The sequence below is a fragment of the Vipera ursinii genome, assembly GCF_947247035.1.
Source record: "Vipera ursinii genome assembly, chromosome: 10".
In the NCBI taxonomy this organism is placed as follows: domain Eukaryota; kingdom Metazoa; phylum Chordata; class Lepidosauria; order Squamata; family Viperidae; genus Vipera; species Vipera ursinii.
This window is the reverse complement of record NC_139520.1, coordinates 3,156,763-3,175,095: the sequence shown is the minus strand read 5'-3', so window position 1 is coordinate 3,175,095 and position 18,333 is coordinate 3,156,763. Positions and strand designations below refer to the sequence as shown.

The 18,333-nt window shown below is 46.1% G+C and overlaps 1 protein-coding gene across 3 annotated transcripts in view; it reads left to right on the top strand.

Annotated features, from left to right (window-relative positions):
• The window catches only part of KCTD15 (potassium channel tetramerization domain containing 15), a 62,108-nt gene that overhangs the window by 30,889 nt on the left and 12,886 nt on the right, over positions 1-18,333 (top strand). For all 3 annotated transcript variants that reach the window (XM_083370864.1, XM_083370865.1, XM_083370863.1), the window contains exons 3-4: positions 4,064-4,208; positions 15,469-15,774. In XM_083370864.1, coding sequence (XP_083226990.1) covers positions 4,064-4,208; positions 15,469-15,774 — 451 coding nt within the window. The remainder of the gene's footprint in view (positions 1-4,063; positions 4,209-15,468; positions 15,775-18,333) is intronic.

Below are 18,333 nucleotides of genomic sequence, written 5' to 3'. Positions count from 1 at the left end.
ATTTTCTCCCTGAAAAAGGACTGTGCGCTTTCCCTATGGCTTGAGAAACTTGCATTCAAGTTTGGGGTGGAGGAAATATTGGGGGCGGGGAATGTACTTCTGTTAGGCAGACAAGTCTTTGAATGAGAAAGTTAGTCAGGACACGTGGAGGACAAATATTTAGACCAGCACTAGAAATGGGGGTTTTTCCAGCTGTTCTCCGTCTCCCCAGTGGGAGGGAGGAAGTCCCACGGCATCTGGGGCAGCAAATGTTGTTTCCCCTACCTTCCACAGCCAAGAGGATTCTTCTTTAAATCTTTAGGTACAGAAATCCTCCTTTGACAACCTCAGTTTGCACAGGCCTCTTTCGCATCAGTGGCATTCTGTATTTTAAAGACTCTGTCAATGCTTCTCTGTGTATTGGGAGCTTAGTATGAGTCTAGCCCAGGGGTAGGCAACCTGGGCTCTTTTATGACTCATGGACTTCAACTCCCAGAATTCCTGAGCCAGCCAAGCTGGCTCAGGAATTCTGGGAGTTGAAGTCCATGAGTCATAAAAGAGCCCAGGTTGCCTACCCCTGGTCTAGCCTATCAAAGAGAAGAAGGGGGGGGGCATGATAATTGTCTTCCTACTTGAAGGCTGTCACAGAGAAGAGGATGGTTTGACTTACTCTCCGAAGCATCAGAGGGCAGGAGAAAAAGTAACGGGCGGAAGGAAGCTTGTTAAAGAGAGGTCCGATTCAAAACCAAGGAGAACTTTCTTGATAGAATAGTCCGTGGAACAGCTCGCCTTGCAGAATTGTAGGTGCTTCATCCCTGGAACTTTTTAAAAATAGACTGGATGTCCTTTTGACTGGGATGGTGTAAGGCTCCTGTCTTGAGCAGGGGGTTGGTCTAGATGACCTCCAAGGTCTCTTCCAGCCCTGTGATTCAACGTTCTATGTAATGAGGACAAGCATTTCCACCAATTTTCTCCTATTATGCTGCAGTATTGTCTACGCAGAATAAAAAGGGTGAAAGAAGCTGATGTCCAAGGGGGGGGGGACCTCTTGCGTGGTGGGTCCACCTCTTTTTTAAGAGTCGCCTTTTTTGCGTCTGAATTGAATTTCCAGTATTGCCAAGTCTTCCCTGCCAGTCCCTCTGCTTCTCTGTGGTTCAAATTGAATGTTCTTCTATAATGAGTCCCCCTCCCTTTTCGGTTGTAATTTTAATCATTACGGCAGCTAAAAAATCAGCTTCCTGAGCTACATAAATAATAATTTGGTTTTTCTCAGTTTTTCCGTCTTGCAGCAAGCATGCTCGAAAGGAAGTAAGATCAGAAGTAAGTGGAACTCATCCTGGATCTCTGTTTTAAAATTGTCAGCCAAACGTCCTTGCACGAGCAAAATTTTTCACTTTGGGTGGCTCTGACCATTTCTTAACCAGATAGGAACATGAAAAGAGCTGGGGGGGGGAACGGATTTAAACAGAAACGCAATTCCACCAAAGGACGCCAAAAAGTCAGGCTGAGGGAAACTTCTGTAAAAAAAAGTAGCAAAAGAGGTGGAGACCACCAGCCCTTGGCACAAAAGGAAAAACTTCCTGCCAGCACCAGCAGACGGCATTCATTAACGCTACCAGTATTTTTGGTAGTGTGGTTGCATTGCTGAATTAATTCCATATAAAATTAAGGACAAGCCTTATCACTTTATCCTCCTGCAGATTAATTCTGCTTTGCGTCAAGAGGAGCTGAAAGCAGATCCAGTCCAGTTGCATTTATGGGCTTATAGCTGAGAGGACGTAACCCTTCAATGCACAAAACATTTTTGTAACCTTGGAAGTTCCGAGTCTTTGCGGGGGTGGCCTTTCCCACATTGAAAGCTGCACCGATCTTACAACATTCTGAGGCTCCCATTCCAGAAGATAATGGGTGAGGTCAGGATAAAAATAGGACTGGAGTCATCTACATTTAAAACCAGCAAAAATTAAATACGATAAAGTAATGCTCATCTCTTTCTGCCTTGTTACACGTGTGATTTAAGAACAAAGAAGTCTTCAGGGAGTTTCAGGTGGTCTTGAGTTCAAATAGAAGGAGGCTTATTCTGCCTGCCTAAATAAATAAATAGGCAAATGTAAGCAAGCAAGAAGAGAAGAGGTTTTAGACATGCTAGCATTGCTGGTGACGATCATTAAATATATTTTGTAGGGAACTCTTCTGAATGCTATCTAGATAACTGTACTGTAAATATTGTTGTTCTGATGATACTGATCCAGAATAACAGAGCAAAGTCGCTGTTCCAAAACGCTTAGCTTAACTCTTGAGCAATGCTGGGGACGGATTGGGGGGAGAGAGACAAAGAACATTCTTGCAACCACCTTCGGCAGAAAAGCTTTCTTCTCTGATCTCTCGATCATCTGAAAGCTCTCAAAACCCGACAAGGTCCTCATTACTGCACACAACCGGCTGGGTTGCTGCAGGAAAGTTCCCTGGTTCTCACCGATAACACCTTCAGCGTTGATGGTATCACGGGTATTTCTAAAACCTGTGGATGTGCGCTGGCAACCCAACATTGCCAGGATTCCCAGGCTGTTCAAAGAAGTGGGCGTGTCCCCGCTGACATAAGCCAGCCCTTGCAAAGCACAGGATGGCTCGAGGATTTGGATCCAGGCAAGTTTTGGCCAAGCTGCTGTGGCAGGCAACCGATTGCCGCCCAAACCTTCCCGCATTTTGGGGAACCCGTGGCATAATTAGCGGCCGTGGGGCAAGGTAACCAACACGCTGAGGCTTACTAAGATGATCCCCTCATTAACTCCAAGCCCAGCGATTTGGTGGCCGACAGGCTGAAGCCGAGCGTAGGAGGCAGCGATGGCCACTGAGCGGGGTTTTTCCCTGTCATTCAGGGAGTGGGGCTGTTCTGCAACATGAAATATCTGTATAATTAACCCAGAGGAGAGTAAGATGGAAGGTATATTAATGAAATCTGCGGATGATTACTAAATTAGAAAGAACTGGAAACTCCAGATTAAGGACCGATAGCGGAAAGGAAATTATACATGAAGTGGGAAGACAAGGCAACATCAAAAGGAGGCTTCGATCTGGCCCATCCGGGGAGGAGGGAGGCAGCAGCCTGTCCCTCAACTACCCCCGCGTTGAGTCAGAAACTGCGCCCAGACGCCTGGGGGGCCCTGGCTGCTGCTTCCGGAGAGAGATGCGGAGAAGCAAGAAGGGGAAGGAGTGGGCAGAGGCGCTCTCTGCCAGGAAGGGAAGTCGGCTGTAGGAGACCTTTTTTTTTTTTAAAAAAAAAAGAGTGGAGATATTTTGCAGCCAGGCGGAGAGAGTGAAATGTGTGGCTTTCGTGACAAGGAGCCCTTTGGGGGCTTTGCTTTTTAAGTAGCTGCGTTTCTGAGCCCCCAGACGGGAAACTGGGCCCCACCGGAGATTGCACCACACGGTTTCCCCCTCCCAAAAGATGAGACGTGGCTGGAAACTTTTAAAAGAGAGGGAAACCGTCACACACACAAAAAAAAGCCTGGTTTGGATGCCATGTCTTCAGTTTCATAAGCCGTGGTTCCTGAGCCGAGAGCAGAAGCTGGCTAGGGAGGATTCCCCCTTCTGCCCCCTTTCTCCCCGCAGGACTGGCTTGGCTGTTCCCACGGCCGCCTGTGATGAGCCAAGGACATTTTGCCTGCCTTCCCCCACCCCCGGGTCCCTGTCAGGGCTGAGGACTCAGCATGTTGTGTGGTTCAAGCCGTAGGAGGCTGGGTCCTCCTGAATCAGAGCCCTCTGAGCGGGTCCCCTCTTGCAGGGTCCCCTCTTGCAGGTCTCTAGAAAGGACCACCTGGCTTGCTTTCTAGAGCCCTCTGGGTTTCTTCTCTTGCCCAGCCAGCCAGTCCCGTGACGGTCCTCAGTTCGTGGCTCTTGGTCGTGTTCGTGGCAATGTGGCTTGACTCTTTGGGATGCACGTGGTTTATTCTGCAGGACGGACTAAATTTCCACAGCCTCCTGCCCTGGAAATGAGTCTGGATGGCTTCAAGGAAATCTCTGGGGCCTTGCTATTCCTTTTGCCAACTCTTGTTTCCCTTTTCTCCCCCCTCTGCCTCCCCAGAATAAGCCGCCTCTTTAATGGCACAGAGCCGATTGTCTTGGACAGTTTAAAACAACACTATTTCATTGATCGAGATGGTGAAATATTCAGATACATCTTGAGCTTCTTAAGAACTTCAAAGCTGCTGCTCCCGGAGGATTTTAAGGTAAGACAGGCAAGAAACCTGTAATCTTGTTTTTTTTCTTATTAATTAATTGATGCTTCTTTTAGAGCGTCATCCTCTCTGGCTGAACAGATCACTGCAGGGAGTGCAAAAAGAGTTTGCAAGGCTCCTTGCCTTTTGTTCTCCCATTTGCAAACACATGTCAGAGGCTGACACCGTGCTTAGTTGTTGCTTGCTTAACCGTGGTTTGTTCAATAAACCACAGTGGTCTGGGTTCACACAACATGCTATACCAGGAAACTCAGTGTTTTCCAGACTGTGGGATGCATTTTATATTTGAGAGTTGTGCCACAGACTCTTCTCCAGAAAAGAGGTGGAGCCAGGATAAAAACTAGATTAAAATAGAATTAAAGTTAATTCCAGGTAATTACGTATATATTGAATATAATGTTTCACATTCAAAGGTTATAATGGGGTGCCTGCTTTTGTAGGAGTAGTGAACTCTTTGATTTTCAGGGCTGGGAACTAGCTCTGGGTCAGCTGAGCTCAAAAAGTCAAGATGGTGTCCACAACTACGCAGCCCATAAGTTTGATTAGTTTTGTTCTGTACTACAGATGCCCTTGACTGGGAACCAGCTTGTACTGCTCTTCCTCTGACTTCAGGTGACACGTGGTTGGGATTAGTACATTCTGGGAACGTGGTGAGCTTTCTGGAGATATACTTTGAAAGGGGTACTTCCGCATGAGCTTCGGATGGCGTTGGGCATTAGAATCATCAGGCCTCGAATGGGTTGCAGCAGCAAACCTACCAAGAGAAGACCTGGGCAATCTGGAGAGCGTTGCGCCTAGTGTCAAGTTCCAGCTACGTGCACCTGCAGTTCAGGAAGGGCACCCTTGCCAAGCGCAGGTCTGCTTTGCTTCCTTGCAGGCCCTGTCGAACCATTCCTGGCCAACCCAGCTCCTTTGATGCTTCCAAATGTGTGTGTTTCCCTTCCCCTTGTGCTCTGCTGGAACAGGGATGGGAGTAAAACACCCGTCTCGGAATAAGGAGTGTGCAGGCCTTGAAGCCTTCTCCAGCAAGGATCCACGTCTAAGACAGCCTGCTCAACTAGGCATCTTCCAGCTGAATTGGAAAAGCAGCAATCCTTGAAGCAGAGGACCTGGCCTCTGGAGGAGGCCAGCTAGAGAATGTTGATCTAGCAGTGTTTTCCACAGGGCCTGCCGAATCTCTTAGCCAAATGAGAGGGAAATTGTTATGGGTAGGATGGCGCTGAATGAATTATGGTTATGAGTGACCCTCAGAATTCTGGCCATCCCAGCACCCCTCCAGCTGCAGTCACGTGACCAGGTTGCAGCACCTTGCAATCACACGATCACCCTTCGCAGCCAGCTTCCCAGAAAGTCAACCCAGAAAGATTCCCTGTGGAAAACTGCAGGGAAATTCCCAAGACGCTGAAGTAAGTCACCTCCAGCCCCTCAGCATGGTGCTGCCCAGCCCCGCACACCCGCCCTGACCCCAGCCATGTCTCCCTCCCACCCTTTGCCTTCTTCTGACCTCTTGCACACCCCCTCCTCATACCTGACCTGTGCCATACTTTTTGCCTCTCACGCACCCCCTTGCACGTCGTCCCTGATCTACAGGTCTTGTGCATCCCTTTGCACCTGATTTGCACCGCCCTTCTTATCCACCTGGCCCATGCTGAGCCTCTCACATACCTACTTGCATCTTATTGCACAGCTCATGCACTGCTGGCCCGCCCATGCACTGCTGGCCCACCCAGCAGCAGCCAGTTATCTGCTTGCCTGGGATTTACAATTTCTTGCTTACTTCCCCACTGATTTTGGTTGTGGGAAGCTGACAACAAATTGCCTTGCCTAACTGAGGGATTCAGTTAATAATAATAGCAACAGCACTTAGACTTATATACCACTTCACGGTGCTTTGCAGCCCTCTAAGTGGTTCACAGAGTCAGCCTATGGGCCCCAACAATCTGGGTCCTCACTTTACCGACCTCGAAAGGACAGAAGGTTGAGTCAACCTCGAGCCCCATCAAATCGAACCGTGGGCAGTGAGGATGCAGAGTCATCCTGCAGTACTTGCCTTCTGGCTGCTGCACCACCCCAGGGCTCTTGCAATAGAAACAGGAGGGCAGGGATTGCTATTGCTAAGTGATAACAGTCACACTTTATGACCATATCGCTTAATGACAGAAATTCCCACCCCAATTGCTGCCGTAAGTCAAGCACCGCCTCTATAGCTGGAATATATTTTTATTCTGTCATTGTTACTTTAAAAATACATAGTCATCCTTTAGAACAAAATCTCCATGGATGACAAGCCTTTTTTAAAAAACAATCCAAATATTTCCAGTATAATGGCAGCTGTAAACAAAATAGAGATAATTTCTAGTGGAGGCATAGAGAAGCATCTGATCCCAGACCTTTAAGGTTGTCTCAACCCCATTAAATGTGTTTCAACTGAATTCAAAACAGCTCTTTGAACCTGAAACACTTGCAGCATAGTTGAAGCCTCCTGTTTCAAGCAGAGGAATGTTGAAATTTGAAACATTCTGAATTCAAACCATTAGTAGCAAAAGGTAAAGCAGCATAAATAAAATAAATTAAAAGACTCTATTGCAGCACAGCGTATTAAATTATTAACATATGCCGAGATATGAGCCTTTATTCCACTTGGGAAACGGGAATCTTTCATGAGGAACCACTGAGCCAGATTATGCCAGAAACTATAAATGTCTTTAGTAACGTGTTTCGGATGGTCAGGAGAAACAGGCTGTTTCGTTTGTGTTTCTAGATTTGCAGAGATACAGGGTGTCACATCGTCATGTCAAAATAGCAGGGAAATGCAGGCGCTGCACTTTCTTAGCATGGAGCAACAGGTCCTGAGTGACCAACCCCTCTGGGCTTCCCAGCAGTCGGAGCCGTCTTGGCAGGTGATCAGCATCGGCTCCACTTCGATGCTCCTTTTGCTGTTATGATTTGAGATACCTAAAAAAGAAGGTAGGCATTCAAGACACAGTTGCAGCCAGACTAAGGAAGTTCTTACAGAGGAAAACTGAATGTTTCATGCAACTCAGCAGGAATTGTTGAAACAAATGTACAAGGATTTGTGGATGCTGCCCCTTTTAAGCAGCACTAGGAACAACATGCAGCATCTCAGAAATATTTGTTCTGGCTACATGAGCATCAATGTATTTGCATCCAGCTGCCAGGACTTAGCGTTTAGCGTTTAGCTTTAGCGTTTCTGTTAATCAAAACAACATTACAAATAGAACCTTTTGAGATTTGAAAATTACAGCTCATTTGGGCTCCTTGGCATCTTCCACCATCTCTTGCCTCCCAGAAAGATCCTTGTTTGGTCAAAGTGGCTTGGAAAGTAGTATTACCATTTGGACCCTTCATCTTATGAGTTTGTGGATTAGCTGAAATACAGCCAAATTGGATTTGTTCAACATGCAGTGATGCAAGATATATTTCTCAAAAACCTGTGCTGGAAGACTGCCATCGCTGCTTCTGCCAGCAATTGTCTTGTTCTTCAAAGTTGCCTTACTGGAATCCATGCTAAGAGATCTCTAATCTACGAGGCATCGGTCATTCTTGTGGTGAATGGAAAGAATCTTCCATTGGAGGTTAGGCCATCTTACTCACCAAAGGGTTTTGCTTCAGAATTCACGATTATTAATGCGAGTATAATTCACTTAACAATTCCTTCTTGTGATTTTGTCAATCGCTGTAGTTCATTTTTAATTTTTCTCTACCCTTCTCCTTAGTGGTGGGGGAGGGGTGCCTGACATACACACAAAAGAGGAGGTTCTTCATTGATATAGTTACGCATATCAGTTTTAGTTTTTTGGCCCCTTACGTGGAATTGCCAATCAGTGGTCAGCTTTTGTGGAGAGAAAAGCTCAGGAGAAAGTTCCCGACACCAACTCTCAGAGCCTCTACTAGGTTTCAGAGAATGAGCTTCATGTACCTTAAGTCAAAGCTCTCTCCATGGAGTCAAACAAGACCCAGAGCTCTGTTCAGTGAGTAAAGTTGGTGGAAGGGCCCTTATAGCTTTGTCAGGCAGCCCGGTGCCAGGGCCATTTCCCAGTAATGTGTCTGAAAAGACTTCATGTTTTGGCTACTTCTCTTGGGTGATAGAGTGATTGGATTTCTCAACATGTGCAGTCAATGGGGACTTCAGCATTTAAAAGAAAAAGGGCCCAAATTCTCTCCACAAAGTTAGGTAAAGGTTCCCGCGCACATGCGTGCTAGTCGTTTCCAACTCTAGGGGGCGGTGCTCATCTCCGTTTCAAAGCCGAAGAGCCAGCGCTTGTCCAAGGACATCTCTGTGGTCATGTGGCCAGCATGACTAGACGCCAAAGGCGCACAGAACGCTGTTACCTTCCCACCGGAGTGGTCCCTATTTTTCTACTTGCATTTTTTACGTGCTTTCGAACTGCTAGGTTGGCAGAAGCTGGGACGAGTAACAAGCGCTCACTCTGTTACGCGGCACTCGGGATTCGACCCGCCAAACTGCCGACCTTCTGATCGACAAGCTCAGCGTCCTAACCCACTAAGCCACCAGCCTGTAAAATCTGTCTAAATCTGAATTACTGTATCTGGTTGGAGAAAGGAACAAGCAGGAAGGGAGAAGATAACTTCCAAGGATGTATAAACTATAGATAAGAGGAGGAGAGGAGAGGAGAAGAGAAGAGAATAATAGCTTTATAATCACTTTGAATGTGCACTAATCGGCATACATTAAAATGAAATTTGGTTGCATTCAGCTCTCAAAGGGTAACCACCTCCAATATACACTACATAAATATGACAAAAATAAACACATACATACATAATTATCCATACACCCACATATGTTATATGACACAGAGAAACAACACAAGTCTAGTTCGGATTATGTATACTTGTGCCTGGCGAGGAAAACTAATCTTGCGAGTTTACCAGATGCGTGGCATAGGGAAGAAAGCTATAGGGAAGGAGGATAGGCCAAACTGTTCCTTCAGGTTTTGGGAAAGACGTCACTTGTGAGCTTATCCAAGCACAGCTCAAGGCTGGCCTCTGGGACTGTTTTGCTTTAGATGGATTTAGAAACTGATCCAGAGGATGGGAAGGAGTAAACAAAAGAAAATGCTATCCATAAAACAAAGGTGCTTGTGTTTTTTTATCTTTGCTGTGAGACAGAACAATGCAAAATGTACAGGAAGGTGTCAATCCTTGCACCTCTTACTTCAGGAGTTTTTCCACCAGTTCCAGCAGGGTGGATTCTGGATGTGTGCTCTCCAGAGTTGTGCCTCTGTAGAGTCTGTTTTCAGACCAAGCAATGAAGACAATCGTGCCGCTATGTTCCTAGCTAGCAGTTCTCTATTATCACATCTGGCTGGTGTGTTTACAGTGAATATTAACTACTATTCCAGTTGCTAATAAGGCAAGGCTCAAAGTACTCTCTACCTTGGCTAGATCCTCCACTCGACTTTGAGTTAGCAGTTATGGCTATTTTTAGAAGTCACAGGCACATGGAAACTGTCTTTGCAATTGTGAGAAGGCTTCCTCAAGAGCAGGCTGTATGAGAGGTGGAGAACCCATTGGAGTCACGAGGGTTGCTCAGGTCTTCAAGCTTCTGTTTCCAGCCCTGCACCCTCATGCAGCTCTGAAGGCTGAAATTAGGCCTTTTTTAGCCAGCCTTCCCCAACCTCATGCACTTTGGCTGTGCTCGCCTAAGAGATGGGGTCCAAGCCTAGCTGAGGGCAGCAGCTTGGAGGAGATTGAGATGGTCACAGTGAGACTTGTTAGAGTTAGGGTTTGGATCATTTAAAACTTGAATAAGGTATTGCTCTTAATGTTGTTGGAGAGTAACCATCTGTCTTGCCTTGTGGGATTCCTCCAGTTGGACAGGGCTTGCATTTTAGCCATTTCCCCTTGGCAATGAACGCAAGAGGGGCTTGCCTCGTTCTCCAGCACCTTGAAAAAACATTGTCAGCACTTTTCCATTTGGATTCCCCATTTTCTGCCCTGAGTCACCTGTATAAAATGGGAGTAAATCCTTCTTCTATCAGATAAGCAATATCAGATTGGCAGCTCTGTCGGCAGCTTCCGGGTGTAGCCAGCAGCCAGCCTGAGAATGCAATTCCACTTCTGCCTTCAGAGTGTTTTGTGGGTGTTCTCTTGCTGATTTGGGCTAAATGGCTTCCTCTTGAGCAAGTCAATAAAATTACACTGAAGGATGATGCTCAGCAACCAGCTTTGCTTTCCAGGCTGCATACAAGACATTGAGCATGTGGTCTCTGAAGAGCTGCCCTTGGAGATGTAGATTTAGATGAAGCAGGGCGCTCTTGGGTGGAAGGAGAATGGGGGAAGAAGAATAGGTTATGTTAAAAGTCTCTTTTTCAGAAAACAGTGCATAGATGAGAAGTGCTTTTTTTCTTGTTCTGTTTGTCTCTCCATCCCTTTGACAATTTTCTCCACATCCTCCATAAGCGACAGTCTTTGGAAGATGTATTAAAGGAAGCAGGAAAAATGGTCAGAAAATATTTCACCCTTAACACCCATCTGTCAGGTGTACGAAAAAATAATTCTTATTTTCCAGCCAGCTCAGAAGATAAGAATATTAGCAGTCTCTTGAGGTTTCTCCTGTTGGGCCCAGTAATCCCAAATAGAAATAATTTGGCATAGTTCTCCACCCAAATATAAGTTATCTTAAAACAAAGCCTATAATTAAAGGAGGCACTCGCAGGTTGCCCTCTGGTAAATCTTTGTTGCACTGCTGGGAATAGATTCACTCCTGCCCTCCCCGGCCTGTGGCCATTTGGACCATGAGAACAGATCACGAGTCCCCGTCCATCACTCCTTTTGGGTCTGCAGCTGCTCTTGGCCCTGTTCGCTGGGAGGTCCAGGAGTTGCTCCCAACACATCTGCAGGGCAAAGAATTAGAGCAGGCAGTGCAGAACAAGGGTGCAACCCAATCTTAATATTCTTTGCAAATATTAAGATGAGACTTCCTGTCTTCTCCAGGTGTGGCTCTCAAGTGCCATTCATGTTCTTGTAGGGTTGACTGCCAGATCTTTGAGGTATGTTTTGCAATGCTTTGCTTAAACAATATCCTACGTTGGAGAGTTCTGCAGACTGCCTGCCAGATTTCTATAAGAGGGTGAAAGAACTGTTTTCCTTAAAAGCTTATTCAGCTTAGTATTTGCAACAATAAGAGGGAGATTAATGTTGCTTGGAATTGAAGAGGCCTATAAGCCTATGGAAATAAATATAATGGATAAATTCTGGGATTAAGTTCTCTCTCTCATATGATCTTTGGGACAGTGTTAACTTGCTGCTGTTGCCCCTCATTTCAACTGCAGTAGGTACATCATGATGGTGTCTTTTCATAAATCAGACATTCAGACTGTGCTGGTGCTCTGAAATTGAATGATTTGCAGTCCAGCTTCTGTTCGGGAAGGAAGAGGTGGCCCCTTGGCTGGGATTGGACTTCTATGGCCTACAGTGTAAAGTGGTGGGAGATTCCACGCAAATTGCAGTCCAGGAATAAGGAGACCAGTAGGAGTACATAAGGAGTGAGTCGAGGAAGAAATATCCAAAATCAGGATAGTTGGAAGACAGAAACTTTCTCTGCGGAAAAAGTATAGGGAGAGCAGGAAATTAAGCAATTGCCTGACAAGGAGCAAGGAAAAACCACACAGCCTTGAAAATCAGAACAGAATTATATGAAAGTGAGGGAGGGCACAAAGAGGATTAAGGAGGTTGAATGGGGCAATTTAGGCAAGATCCTGAGCAAACCAAAATAATTAGGCCCACAGATTACTACCCCTTCCTTCTCCACCACATTGGAGCACAAGTAGTGTTCTCGTCAGTGCTCCCAATGAAAAGACAACATCCACTGAGGGAAAAAAGAATTCTAGAACTAAACCACTGGCTAAAGGGTTGGTTCGCCAAGAAAACTTAGGCAGGAGAAACGAAAGGAAAAAATACAGATTGGGCGAGACCTGGCTTAAAAACAGTAACTCTGAGAGGGAACTTTGGCTAGTCTAAAAAAAGAAGAAATAGGGGAGACATGATAGCAGTATTTCAGTATCTGAGGGGCTGCCACAAGGCAGAGGGGGTCAGGTTGTTCACCAAAGCACCAGAGGGCAGGATGAGAAACAATGGTTGGAAACTGGTCAAGGAGAGAAGCAACCTGGAATTAAGGAGAAACTCCCTGACAGTGAGGACAATCAACCAGTGGAACAGCTTGCTTCCAGAAATTGTGGGCACTCCATCACTGGAGATTTTTAAGAAGAGACTGGACACTCACCTGTCTGAGATGGTATAGGACCTAGGTCTGCAACCCGCGGCTCCCGGTCCTCTGCCATGTGCAGTCCCCCCCCAAAAAAGTGGGACTAAAAAAGTTCAACCAATCAATTCAAATATGCAGGGTAGGTGCGTATCTCACCTTGGCTCCACTCTTCAGTCAAACCCTGTTCTGCACATGCGCGCTTGTACGCGCATGCGCACACATTTTTTGCGGCTCCCAGTTTTCCCTTTTGTGAGGGAACCGGTTCCGAGTGGCTCTTTCACTGTTTCAGGTTGCTGACCCCTGGTATAGGTTCTCCTGCTTGAGCGGGGGCTGGACTAGAAGACCTCCAAGGTCCCTTCCAGATCTATTCTATTCTATTCTAATTCCAGGAAACAAATCCCACATACCTCTGGCGAGTGTGCGATAGTGGCGAATATCTGTAGCCACGGTGGAGGAGGAGAGTGGAAGTTCATTCTCTGAGCTTGTGGGTTGGTTTCCAAATGTTTCGTTACCAGGTGAGGTAACATCTTCAGCAGAATTTAGGGAAGTGCCTGGAGAGTGTCTAGTTGCAGAAATCAAATTTAGACCTTGGCTTTGAGGTAACCAGCCAAGTCTTGGTCTGCAGATTTCTGATGTTTTGCTCTGAACATTTAGTGTTATGTAGGCGCAACATCTTTATCTCTTCCTTCTTGAGGACTTTTTAAAGATGCTTCTAAGCAGGGGAGTTAGACAAAGCAATCTCCTGCCTTCAGATATTTGTGGCCTAAACTGAAGTAAGTTTTCTGGATTAACCTTGATTCTCCAAGACACCCATGTGGGTCACTGGGGCCCAGGGAAGAAACCACTGAAGGAGATTTTCCTTGCTGGATAGAGATGTGCTTTTCTTGCCAGAGATGTTAGGATCAATTGGATCCAAACAGTTCTCTTGTGGGAAAGCTGTTCTGCTACAGCCTAATCAGGGCAATAGGCTCCCTCATCTGCCCACCTTAAGTTAGGCTTTATGCTGCATTTCCACTTGCCCTCAGATGCTTGCAGAAAGTGTTTGAATTGAACTCTTAAATCTCTGTTGAGTGTAAGTCTACAAACAGGATGCCTTCGTTTTTTGTGTTCTTTCATTTGCTATATGTAAACATGGCACATACTCTGAAAAATGATCTCAAGAGAGGCGGGGTACCACAGAGTTGCTTCGAGGAAGAGGGTTTTCATCAAAGGAGGAGGAGAAAACCATCACCAACCTGAGGGATGGTCAGTGCATTCAGGAAAATGTCTGTGCCTGCTTGGTTAAACTTGAGTTTGCTTTGTAAAAGGAGAAAGGCTTGGTCATTTATGTACAGCCCCATCCTTTGTATGCAGAATTTATTCCAAAATAAGTCGCACTGAGTTCAGTCCAATAGGGTTTCAGATTTAGATTAAGTATGCAATAAAATTTCCTATTTGATTGCAAGGAATATCCATCAGTGACAAAATGGATTCACTGGCTTGCACTGGTGGAAGATGTTTAGGTAAGTATGCATGACCATGAATTAGACTGCCCTTTAGCCTAGGGAGTTCTTTCCTGGTTACTGTCAACTTTGAAAATGCGCGTGGCTGCAGCCATTTTCCCTACTCACTTAGCACGGAGGGAGGGGGTTTTACCAGGTGATTCGCTAGACTAAAAAGATTTTCTCCCATGGGAACCAAGGTCATCGGCTGCTCCCGGGACTGCGGCTGGGCGTTTCGTGAAAAGCCCACCAAGGAGATGTATTGGGGGACGTAGTAGCTCGCATAGCTTTAGGGGTGGGATTTCTTAACTTTGTATTGGGGATTGTTACGTGTCTATTCAGACTCAGTTTCCCTTTTGACATGCCGATACTTTGTATCAATTAACAGGTTCTTTGAGGAACTTGCAAGCCTCATCTCTGTCAGTCAGAACCATGACAGTTACATTTTTAGAGAATGAGGTACAATTGTTATAAGATCTTTATTGTCATTTTTTTTACTGTGGGCACAACGGCACGCATCAACAATGAAATTTAGTTGCCTGCTCTCAAAGTGAAATAATAGCGGACAATTAGGACAAGTACCCTAAGACGGGTCCCCAACTCTTAAGCCGCAGCCCACTACTGAAACTGGGCCGTGCGAGCGATGGGCAAGTGCGTGTGAAGCTCTTGAGCGAAAGGTGCTCATGCTCGCGCTTGAAGCTCTATTCATGCAAATGGAGCTTTGTGTGGCTTTGCACAAGAGCACAAGCATTCCACTCAAGTGCCCTCCACTCGCGTGACTCTAGCTTTGCGCACGAATGCAAGCACCCTCTGCTTGCACACAAAGCTGCATTCATGCAAGTGGAGGCCGCCCACACCCGCCATTCAGACCAAAGCAGCTGTGCATGCTTGTGCACTTGCCACTCACCACCCCCAAGGTGGAAAAGTTGGGGACCCCTGTCCTATGAGACCATTCTGGAAAAAGATTCTGTTCCTATTCTTGTGCCACGTGGCTTCAGTTTACTGCAGTCTGGTTCTTATATGCACAAGTGCAGGGGTAGGCAACCTTGGCTCTTTTATGACTCGTGGACTTCAACTCCCAGAATTCCTGAGCCAGCCTTGCTCAGTTTGGAAACCTCTCCCTTTCCCCTCAGCATGGCTGGCTCGGGAATTCTGGGAGCTGAAGTCCACGAGTCATAAAAGAGCCAAGGTTGCCAACCCCTGCACAAGTGGAACAAAAGGCAGGCAGGCAAACGCGCTGCAATCCCAGCATCTTGGCCAGGTCAGAGTGAGCCTCCACCCAGGGATCACAGAAGCCAAGACGGCTGGCAGGAGTGGCTAAGCGCCTTTCAGGACAGGACTTTGGTCACGTTGTGGCTGCCATCTTGACTTTTTGACTCCCACCTGCTGCCTAAGCAAAAGGAAATGGACTTTTTGGCCTCAGTGGAATATTAACCTTTAAAAAACAAAAGTCTCCGTTTGCAGGGGTGGGCACGATACATCGATTTTTCTAGTCTCTTCCTCTCCCTCCCTTCCAAAGGACTTCAGTCTCTTGTATGAAGAAGCCAAGTATTACCAGCTGCAGCCGATGATCAAAGAACTGGAGCGATGGAAACAGGAGAAAGAGCAGCAGAAACATTTCCAGCCCTGCGACTGCTTAGTGGTGAGGGTGACTCCAGATCTCGGTGAGCGGATCGCACTGAGTGGGGAGAAGGCGCTGATTGAGGAGATCTTCCCAGAGACGGGGGATGTGATGTGCAACTCGGTGAACGCTGGCTGGAACCAGGACCCCACCCACGTCATCCGCTTCCCCTTGAACGGCTACTGCCGGCTGAACTCGGTGCAGGTAATAATTCTGCTTTTCTCTTCCGCTCTTTCACCTTCGGTTGGCAGAAGAATCCTCTCTGCTTTCGTGCCCCTCCATCTAGTGCCCAGCCTGCACGGAAATTTGGTTTATGGTGAGCCCGTGGACTGCTCAGGGTATTCCCCCCCTCCCTCCCCTCCCTTTCCTTTCTCTTTTTCTTCTTGCCCCTCCCAAGTTCAAGCAGCAGAAAAAAATAGATTTAGTTTTTGTATATGTTAGCACCACGCTGATCTCATAATGGTGTTAGCCTGACAAATGCTAATTTTTTTCATCATCGCATACCCTGCAGTCCTTTCTTCCTTCGACAATGCCCCTAGGAGGGGAAAGAAAAAAACCCCATCAAACTACGGTACGTACAGAAGGAGAAAAGGAAAGAAAAGGGGGAGAGAAATGTTTTGCATGCCACTTTGTAGAAAATGCAACAATGTATAAATGCATAATTTATGTCCCGCTCATAATTAAATGATAGAGCCTGCAGGATGGACTTTAAAATATGATCTCTGCACTTTTTTTCCCCAAAAAGATGTATTGTAAAAATTGCCCGGAGTATTTAAAATAAAATGTGTTCCACTTTATACTCAGAGGTTTTTGTAGGGAATTGATTGAGAGTTTTTTTTCCTTTCTACCCTTTTTTTAAGAAAGTTTTAAAATTAGGTCTTGATACACAAAGGTAGGAGGCAGGCTGATCAGCAGGTGCGGGAGTAAGCGAGTGAGGGTCCGTGTGGCCTTTGACCTCTCCTCTGGAAGAGTTCTCCCATCAAAGCTAGTCGCCCCCAGGAGCGGGGACCGCTCAGCAGGCTTTGATGGTGCCCCGCTAATTAGGGAAGCCCAAAGGACGACAGAGAAGGAGGTGGATGGACGGAGTTGCTGAAGCAGGAGGCGTGAGCTTAAAGGGACTCCAGAAGATGGTAGAGGACAGGAAGGCCTGGAGGAACGTTGTCCATGGGGTCGCGATGGGTCGGATATGACTTCGCAACAAAGGACAAGGGTCTTCATGGGTGAGGTCTTCCTTAGGTGCCGAGCAGGGGGGGGAGTTAGTTTCTGGCCAGAGCTTTGGGCTGGGGGCAGCCAAGGGAGCCCCCAAGACTGCGGTCATTGTTGTTATCTTGAGTGCCCAGTCCTGAAGAAGAGATGGAGCAGCCTCAGAAGTCACCTCTGGCCTTTCTGGATGACGCTGCTGGCTGAGGATGAAGTGGGAGATGAATCCCTACCCATTTTAGTCCTTGAAATCCCAGCGGAATTTCTCCCCGCTGTTTTTAAATCAATTTCTTTATTAATAAAATGTATTACATGTTTGACGTCACTGTCATGATTGCAGGGTGGAATAGATGTAGGAATAAAAGTTATAAAATTACAACAGAGTACAAAATGACCAAAATGGATTAAAATTATAACACAGCAGCGACATTAAAATTTTAGAAATAGAAGAATACTTTAGAATAGAATAGAGCTGGAAGGGACCTTTGAGGTCTCCTAGTCCAGCCCCCTGCTCAAGCAGGAGAACCTATACCGTCTTAGACAAGTGACTGTCTAGCCTCTTTTTGAAAATCTATGGTGGAGCACCCAGGATTTCTGGAGGCAAGCTGTTCCACTGGTTGATTGTCCTCACTGTCAGGAAGTTTCTCCTTAATACCAGGTTGCTTCTTGCTTTGGTCAGTTTCCTACCATTGTTTCTTGTCCTGCCCTCTGGTGCTCTGGTGAACAAAGTGACCCCATCTTCCTCGTGGCAGCTCCTCAAATACTGGAATACTACTATCATGTCACCCCTATTTCTTTTCTTTAGCCAAACCCAAGTTCTGCAGCCGTTCTTCGTATGTTTTAGTCTCCAGACCTTTGATCATCTTAGTTGCTTTTCTTTGTACTTATTCCTAAGTTTCAACATCTTTTTTGTGATACGGTGACCAAAATTGGCTGCAGTATTCCATGTGTGGTCTTACTAGGGCTTTATAAAGCAGTACTAATACTCCACGTGATCTTGATTCTGTGCCTCTGTTTATACAAACCAGGATTGTATTAGCTTTTTTGGCGGCTGCTGCACACTGCTGGCTCATGGCCAAGTGATCGTCCACTAGGACTCCAAGGTCCCTTTCACAGTTGCTGCTTTTGAGCTGTTTGACTCTGTGTTAGGATTTCTAGCAAACCAAATCTATCCGTTGTTCGTTGGGAAATGGCTTAAGAAGCCAACCCAAGATCCCAGTGCAGAAAACCCTCCTTTCCAGAGTGAGAGAACAAATTTAAGTTTTGATTTATTTTCACCTCTAGAATTGTGCATTCAGTGAGGGAAAACTATTGGTTGAGCAGCTGAACATAAATCTGTGTTCATCCATAAATCTAAAGATTGTGCTTCCAAAATTCAGCAAATTCTAAAATTTCTAGCCTGATGCCTTAACCACTAACCAACTGGAGCTTATCATATTGAAGACAAACCAGGAGTTAGAGAATCCCCAAAAGATAAAACAAATCCATTTTTTTACTTTAGGGCCATGAGATCAAGTGGTATGATGACTACTTCCAACTCCCCAAATACAGAAAAATTGCCAA